This window comes from Cephus cinctus, unplaced genomic scaffold (assembly GCF_000341935.2).
Source record: "Cephus cinctus unplaced genomic scaffold, Ccin1 Ccin1_scaffold1524, whole genome shotgun sequence".
NCBI classification, from domain to species: domain Eukaryota; kingdom Metazoa; phylum Arthropoda; class Insecta; order Hymenoptera; family Cephidae; genus Cephus; species Cephus cinctus.
The window spans coordinates 173,616-182,464 of NW_014333857.1; the positions used below are offsets into that span (position 1 = coordinate 173,616).

At 39.6% G+C, this 8,849-nt stretch overlaps 1 protein-coding gene across 3 annotated transcripts; it reads left to right on the forward strand.

Moving 5' to 3' along the window:
• Positions 1–1,331: 1,331 nt before the first annotated feature.
• Positions 1,332–8,824, forward strand: LOC112495175. 3 transcript variants are annotated; one of them, XM_025090542.1, is made up of 2 exons: positions 1,332–1,722; positions 8,578–8,824. In XM_025090542.1, exons 1-2 carry the CDS (start codon positions 1,499–1,501, stop codon positions 8,819–8,821), a joined length of 468 nt encoding a protein of 155 aa, XP_024946310.1. In that variant the 5' UTR covers positions 1,332–1,498; the 3' UTR covers positions 8,822–8,824. The 3 variants fall into 3 exon arrangements, with proteins under 3 accessions (XP_024946310.1, XP_024946311.1, XP_024946312.1); XM_025090543.1 differs by lacking the exon at positions 8,578–8,824 and adding an exon at positions 5,077–6,506; XM_025090544.1 differs by lacking the exon at positions 8,578–8,824 and adding an exon at positions 1,853–3,255.
• Positions 8,825–8,849: the final 25 nt, after the last annotated feature.

Below are 8,849 nucleotides of genomic sequence, written 5' to 3' on the forward strand. Positions count from 1 at the left end.
CATATCTGGGATAATGTAACCAGAAAAAAAAATGGTTTTAAAGAACCCATTTTTCTTGATCCCACGCGAAGTAATACAGCCCTGGCTTGTAAAGCACACAGAGACAATAGAATAAATTCACAGCATCCCCTAACCCTTACTCATGCCCCAGCCCCATCCCCGCACATTCATCATTGCGTACTTTATGCCTCTGACGTTTTATACTCTCTTTCAAAGTCTGCCTGGCAGTGTTCTCACTACGTACAGTGCATTTCAATAGATATTTTCGCGCAGTAAAACCCACGTGCTTTTACGGCCTGCATAAGCGTCGAAATTCGCAATTTCCTCGGGCAGATATAACACGACGATAACACACGACGCCGACGCCTACGTCGACGTCGAGTATTTTAAATCTTTTCTCGTTTCGAGATAACGATAGTTCTCGCTATTGCCACTACGCGCGCCACCAGTATCATCGTAAACGTCATGCCCTTGACTATCCACCCATTGTCTCTATCTTTTTTTTCTATGCCTTTTATTTTATTCTCTTCCTTCTCTTTTTCTCTCGTTTCTCTATCGTCCCTCTCGGTCATTTCTTGAAAACGACAAAAATTCGCAAACTCTAATCCCCGACGGGGCTTAATTTTCAGCACTGCAAATGCTGGCGACGTTCAATTCCTCCTTTACCCATCTACACCCCTATATCTTTTTATTTTATTTTTTTTTTATTTTTTTTAAATTTTACTCTCCTCTCTCTTCCTTTACTTCCTCTGCTCTTTTCTTCCTTCCGTAACGCAATTAATTCGAGAACCCGGGACGTCGGCGGGCCGGTAAGTGAGGCACAAGAACGAGACTCTCGTTAAGGGTAGTTTCGACATTTCCATTTTCGCTAGACAAGTCCCGTTCATATGTGCGTTAACGTCAAGCAGACGAGACATTTTTGAGTGCTGGAAAAAAAAATTATCGCAATCTTTCGTTTAGTGAGTAGGAAAATTTTTTTATCTAACATATGCAAAACCCATAAATAATGCATCTACTGTCATGGGGATGAAGCTTAATGAACTCATTTAATTATCATACAGTAATCGTATTGTAATCGTAATAAAAAATAATTTATCTGTCAATTTTTATTATTATTCCACTAATAGCAGTTTTCATGATCATCGGGACGATCCTCATGTTGACCTAGCGGAACGATTCGAGTCTTTTGAAAACCAGCTTTTAAGGCGTGCCTGTGGACAGTACATACCCATTTGCGTGCATCACACCGTAACGCGAATAATTCGAATTGCATTAGTTGCCGCCATATTGGATTTAATAGAACCCAGCATTTGTGGATTGACGTTCCCACTGATTGTTAATGTCATTAACAGTTCAGTCATCGAGCGAATAACAAGCGATCAGGTGGATCTCGTATTTTTCCGTATTACGAGTTGTGCATCAGGCTTAAGTAATTTTTTGTGCGTATAAAAGAATTTGAGATCAAGATTATAATTTATTTAAAATATAATTTTTGAAAATGCGAGTGAACAGTGCTAAACCAAAAATCTGGAGTGTTGAATCAGAATATACGTTACCCAACGACGGTATTTCCATGTCGACGACTTCCGCTCAGACTATCACGAAACCGGAAACGAAATCAGACACGGGGATCGTCGTCCTGTTTTGCGGTACCAGTGTCACGTTCCAAGACGGCAACTTCGTCCTTGAAACTCCGAAAATTGTCATAAGGGATGGTTCAAGGTTGGTACCCATAAAACGAAATTGGAAATTAACATCGGGAGAAATTTCGACGGAATTTAACAAACTACCCAAACTACATTTTATACTGAAAAAAAAAAAAATAAAAAAAATAGCTAAACTCGTTTTCCAGGATCCTTGCGTACACTACGAGGTTTTTATGAAGTTCCTGGAGCGTGGACGAAGCGCATAAAAAGTTCACGGTGCACGTGCATTCCATTCACAGTCATAAAACGCAGAAGAAACGTACGGAGAGAGAGAGAGAGAGAGAGAGAGAGAGAGAGAGAGAAAAGTCAAAATATAAAGAGAAAGAGAGAGAAAAAAGAGTTTGTAGTTCCAAAAAGAATTTTTGTACTCAAGAATGTTAAAGAGATAAACCTAGATGCAAATTGAAGCTCTTTCTTATTTTTCCTTTCTCTTTCTTCTTTTCTTCGTCCACTCCTATACAACTGTACATACATACGACTTAATATAAAGCCACCCTGGTAACTCTTGAACGACGTCCCCAAGGACAAGACCAGTTAACGGGGAGATGAGTGTTCTGCTGATCTTTACCCATTACACGAAGTGTCCTCGAAAACCTCCAGCATCTTTCTCTGGACCACGTATGATTTTAAGGGATGAAAGACAATTTCCCGCTGCGTATTTCTTGAGATATCGATACACCCCCTTGGCTGAGTAAACATTTAACAACCAGATCGACGCTAACCCCAAGATCTGATCGAAGCATCGTCTGGGAGCAAGGGGTTGGGTAATTTATCCTACACGTTTCTAGGGTGGTTTCATACCAAAGTCACCCTCTACCCCTGCCTGAGGAAAGTTAACCAACAGAATTCACCCCCGAAATTCAGGTTGAGATATATAGCCATTTATTTCTGGCGAAAATTCGAAGAGCTTTAAATTCAGTTGGGGCTTGGAGCCTCGATCGGGTGGCTGGTCGAGCAACCTAGAACCGTATGAAGTTGGACCACTAGAGCTTTTGATTCTTTTGAAGAGTTCATCCTCTCTTGCCAACCCCGTCGACACAGCATCCTGGACCTCAGTGGAATTGACTGACTCACGTGGTTACCCATCCCCACTCGAATGGTACACGAATTTATTGAGTTCTTTAATTTTTTCATGACCTACCCTCTCCACCCCTTTCACGAGGAAAGTATCCCCAGGAGTAGAAACCACTCGCACTCCAGGTCATGTATTTTAAAGATACCTTACCCCGACCCAACTCCCCTTTTCACCCCAGCCATCGAACTTCCGCCCACTTCCTCAACTCTGAAACTGACCGGTCACTTCAGCAACGCGAAACTACCCCCGCGCTTTTCGACCATGGTGCAAACGACGATAAGGGTTGGATTTTTTATGGCTTCGCTTTACGCCCCCTCAGGTCACGTAAGATGATTAGGTCAGACTTGGGGTCAATTAGGTCCAACCAAAGAGTATCACGAACGCCAATAAAGCTAAAACCGAAATAGTGGAAAATCGAAATAAAATCTGTTACAAAATTAGAAGCTATTTGAGAGTTAATTAAGGCCACGAATTAAAATATTGGAGCTTTACTCGCTTTTAGTCAAAAGCTGTGACGGTGCTAGTTCAAGAAAAAGTACCGATTAGCAAGATAACGCGTGATGGGCAATATAACCTAATAAACATTTTGGGGTTGGTAACACCAATTTTGGGCATTGTCCACGTTTTCAGGTATCTTCTCAATTTTTCAAGATTGTACGAATAGGGGTGAGTTTCTCACAGTGGAAGCTCTCTCTGTACCGTTAAGGGTCGCAAGTTGAATCCAGGCTGCTTCGTATATACATAAAGTGGGGCGTATAAAATTCAATGCATTTACATAATTGTGCGTACAAATTCCGAAGTTTGCCAGAAGGATTTCCACCAGGTCCCTCCTACATACCCAGGACTTGTGACTCCGGTTCAGATGGGGTTGGTAGTGGTGCCAACTTATCTCAACTATACGATACACCCTTACCTACCAGGGTAGACAACTTTATGCTTGGTATCACCCTAGTTTGGCCTCTTAGAATCGCTTAACTCATTCGAATGAATAATTTATAGGTAAAACGCATGATTTAAACGCTCGCAATTTATCAGTTGAGGTTAGACACACATACACACCCCATTACAAGCTTCCGTTTGCTTATGGATACCAGAAAATCGACAATTCAACCCTTCTTCGCGTTTTTAAAATTTATCAATCCTACTGTACCCATCCACCACCCTTCCGAGTATCCAGCACTTCTCTTTCACTTTCGTCCCATATTTCTCGACTAATCAATAATAAAAGCCCGTTTAGATTCTTCCCTTAGGGCTGTTTTTTAGGAGCGATAAACTTAACCGTTGACTTGGATGAGCTTTAAGGTTAGGGTTATACCTGCTGAATTTTCTGTACGACAAGCATACCAGGAATTATATATATATAGAAACCTGGGCTAACAGCTCAGAATGATTATAGATACGTACTAGTACCGTCAGAGCGTGAAATTTGTCTCCATTAGAAAGCAACCAGCCCCTTCGACCCTGACCCCTCTACACGGGGCTGTACACCAACCAGACGGTCAGAAACCCAACAGCTCTGGAATTACGATCTGTTATTCTGAAGCTACACGCTCGTGTCTTGTACCAGCCGCTCTGTTTTACCGACAGGTACGTTAAGCCGGGTCCAACTGAATACTTTATCGACGGAAACCCTTGTATCTTCTTGTTTCGCGAAGAAATTGCAGGAGCCGCCTCCTACACATATATGGAAGAGGGTATATTAGGTGTTGTACAACCGTGAGAAAAGTTTACGGAAATACCAGTCGGAATTTTCTGCCACCCTTCGACCCCCCACGGACATTACAACCCCCCAAAACCCTATAGCGTTTACCGATTCATACATTCTACGGGAAAGCCCTGGCGCAGTGGGACTTTCAATTTTGTGCCAAGGTGTGTGCACCCTTATCTAAGGGTTTGCACCCCTGGAATCTAACATCGAGATACACCCCTGAATTATAGGGACTTGATATAAGAGCTCCTTCGATATTATACGGAAGCACTTCTTTTTTCTCTTTCAATTCCTCCACTTGAATAGACGCAACGCCATTGTGGACGTTCCTTTAGAAACTCTTCGTTACTTCTTTGACACCATATCTTTCCATACTTTTTTCTGATATTTTCCAAAAAGAATTTCTTTTATCCTATTTTTCTTTCGTTCCTTTCTTCTGTTATATATATACATATATACGCAAGTGTATCCAAGGACTCCACGGCGTCGCGACGCTATGCGGCATCGCGAGTTTAATATTAATACACAATTTACCACACTGTCTCGTACGTGTCTGCCGGGATGTAATATTTATCTTGGTTTCCCAGACGAGGATACGAATGGCGATTACGTGAAGTTTCACATTGCATCGGTTGCCGCTGGCGAAGTGCAATAAAGGGGAAAAAGAAAAAAAATATCAAGACAAAAGAAAAAGAAAAGATATTCGAGTGGCAGTATGAAGGCTGTTAGAAAGAGAGAAAAAGTCTCTTGATAGACAGAGACTTCGGCTGCTCCTCTCTGTGCTACCAGTATAGTGCGAATTCGTGCGAGCTTTTCTTTCCCGGATCGAAGCATGCCCCAGTGACTCGTTCCTGTATTTTTTATCAGCCGGCGAATCCAAGAGAGCTCCAGGACTCTGATACTGGTAAAAAGAAAGAGAAAAGAAAAAAAGAAAGAAAGAGAAAAAATACGTTAGTCGCCTATCTGGAGAGGGTCCTCGCGGCAAGGATCTGTACTCTTGAAAGGGGTACTCACCGAAATCTCGTTCACGGTCCCCTGGAGAGGACGAAGGGAAGGAAGAAAGGAAAAGGAGAACGGCCTACAGAAGAGAGGAGGGTGAAATAGGAGGAAAGGAAAATTCACCAAGTGGTCCAGGACGAAGGAGGACTCTCAAAGAGCGCTCGTGCCTCCCTTTAGACTCGCTTATTTATTTATTTATTCAGGGTCGTTAGAGAGCCGTACGAATAAAGAAAAAGAAAAAAAACACAGATCCATCGACTCTCTATAGACGGTAATAGAGTATAAGGCAGTTCCTATACCCTATTCAGGATAAATCAAAGATTCTTTTATATCAAAAATCCCCATAGGACAAAATCTTTGAACATTTTTTACCGCCCCGCACTCCTCAGCAATTTAATGAAGATCTGTTTCTTTGAACACAAATTGCTCTTACTCTGCTGATTTTATTACCCTACCTCCTCCCAGTCCTATTCGCATTATTAAGAAATTAAAAAAAAAAATTTGTATTCAGTCAAAAGTCCTTACAAAATTTTACTTCGAGTCAGAAGTTTTTGTGGGCAACAATGGTGTTTTCAAAATTTCCAAATTGTTAGCTATTTCATACTTGTAACCTAGCCTGACCTCTGTGTACGTCAGGAATCTCGAAAGTCTCGATGATACGAGAACGCCTAGACTCGAATCAGCATCCCGGCACAAACAGCTCCGACGCCCTTTGAACTTTCGTATTACCATTTTGAGTGGTTCCGCAAGTACTTTTTACCTGTGCCAAGCGCGGTTGCAACAAGCTTCGCACTCGTGGTACTTGGACGAAAGTACCGGCCAAGTCAACTCGAGTCGCAAGACTCGACCATGAGGAATCCCGAGATACGTTGAATTAAAATATTCTCTTGGAAGGAGAAAACTCTCGAGGATATTTGCATGTGAAAGCGTAAAGGTTACTACGCAGGGAAAAAATTATACACTCGATAAAACGTGAAAAATCGTGAAAGTTAAAAAAAAATTTAATTCATACGAAATGGAAAAAGATCGATAAAGTTTTCAAAAGAAATTGCATACCTACGTTTTATCGATATAATATCCCATTTTTTTTTAAATAAATTCACTTCAGTACTTTTCGTATACAAATAATTATTTTACCTTATTCTACAATATAGTATTTTATGCTATACAAATCCTATACTCTGTATATATATGAATATAGCCATGACATTGAAGGTTTCCATAAAGCTTTGAAGGTTCACCCCTAGACGGTTGAGGGTAGATTTTATAATATGCATCCCTCAACTTTCAAGGCGGAAGTGGATCTAAGGCTTGCTATAAGCCGACATCCTTACAGCCGACGTGATCTGTCACGGTCGCTGACAGACTAAATACCGTCCCGTGACAAGTTTTTATATTCCGCCATGAGGACAGTGGCGGGAGGGAAGGGGAGGGGTTTTGCGGATAACCGAGTTTTTTCATAAAAAACATATCTCCCATGTCACGTTATAAGTGATAAAAAAAAAGAAGCAGTATATATGTACGAGCACCGGGTAACGAGACTTCCTTCATACGGTACTGGGCCTTGCGCATATTTCTTGGAATCTTAGGTAGCGTCTACCTATAGGATCAGGGACGAAGGTGGGTAAAAAAGGGCCACGTGCCCTCGTAACAGTATATTTCAGACATAACGGTACCATATATACACATTTTTATGATGAATATGCTTGGAAATATATCATGCTGTAGATTCTAAAAACAAAGAAAAAAAATTGTTACGATACAGTTTCGCGCCGGTACACATATGTGTCGTGTATGTAATGTGCTTTTACGACGGTCAGGGAAGTGTGATCGCGTTGTTTATTTTATTTTTTTTTCTTGATCCAAGATATGAGATAACATGAAAATTTATATATGGTGTATTAGAATTGTTTTGGTGTAACTAATGTATGCTTTTTGGATTACGGCAATTCGAAGGTATTGAAATTTTGAAATTTTAATTGCCCCCACAATAATTCAAGGACTGGTATTGCTATCAACTTACAAGCTAAATAAAGTTGGCTGCACTTTGTGACAAATCAAAATGGTTTTGTCGATAAACTAAAAGAACGACAGGGTATAGAAAACGAATGACTCTATTACGTGATTTAAGGTTGGTATTGGTCAGATTAGGGAATGGGTTTCTGGTCTAGGAGTGAGGTTCCAGACTCCAGACTCCAGAAATGCACTTCTTGCTCTTACTTTTTTTTTTCCTACCTCTTCTATATATGATGGTATATCAGGTACGATGAACCTGGATCATATAACGGGTGACCTTAGAATAACCACTTGTAATGTCAAACATTTTTTTCTCCGGAAGTGATTTTACTAATTATTTATAATAATTTTGTTATGCAATTTTGCTTGGTTTAATTTGTATATATATATATATATGGTATTAATTCTGTATGCGGGTTCCTAGCATAACAGCTATAAATATACGGTTATGCTAAGCGGTCGGGTAACTGTAAAAAATATGGCAGACGTCCTTTTGAATTATTATACCCGACTCCGCTCGACGTGTATTAAAATCCTTTTAAGCGAACATAAATAAAGGTACCTTCACATTGGTAATCTCTACGGGATTATTTTGGGTGCTTTCCTTTACTTAGATACAGCTAAAAAGAAAGTATTCTTGTAAAAAAAACGATCGACCTGTATTATTTTAAGTTTCTATTCGCGGTAGTAACGATATTAGATATTCCGTACCTTATACAGAAATAGGTATGGATAGCTATTAACTTTATGGATTATATCGATTTTTATTATTACTGAGACGAATTTTAAACCATTATTTAAATCGAATTACATTTTTCCTTTTACCGATGAAATTATCATACATCAGAAACATTCATGTACATTATATTTTTCATGTATATAATATTATTTATATTAATTTTTCATGCTTTTCATCATTGCTTTATTCACGCTTGTTTATAACAGAATTTGCAATTGTTAATCTTTACGTTAATTATTTAAAATAATTAAAATACATTTTATCGAATTAACAGACGATTATAATTTTATATAAAATTTCCATTTAACATTAAATGTAATGAATTATCAAAAAGTTTCAGACAATCAAGAATGATGCTGTGCAGAATTAAAAAATTTCGTCGAAAAATTACAAAATCCAGCACAGCAGTGTCTCCATTTATTCGTAGCGGTACGAATCTCGAAGTTTCGAGAAACATAAAAGAAGATGAAATCTTATCAAAAATCGATAAGTTACCCATTCTCAATAATGCACCATCGGACCTCGCTAAGGCCAACTTATCTTTACCATACACTTACGCAACCCCGTTGATACGGTAAGTTTTGATGAGGCAAAGCTTCTCCGTAC

Excerpts from the sequence above, each read along its gene's own strand:
- LOC112495175 (XM_025090542.1), top strand. The coding sequence starts at position 1,499 with ATGCGAGTGAACAGTGCTAAACCAAAAATCTGGAGTGTTGAATCAGAA. Across the intron at positions 1,723-8,577 it reads GTCATAAGGGATGGTTCAAG|TTTCAGACAATCAAGAATGA; the intron begins GTTGGTACCCAT and ends ATTATCAAAAAG.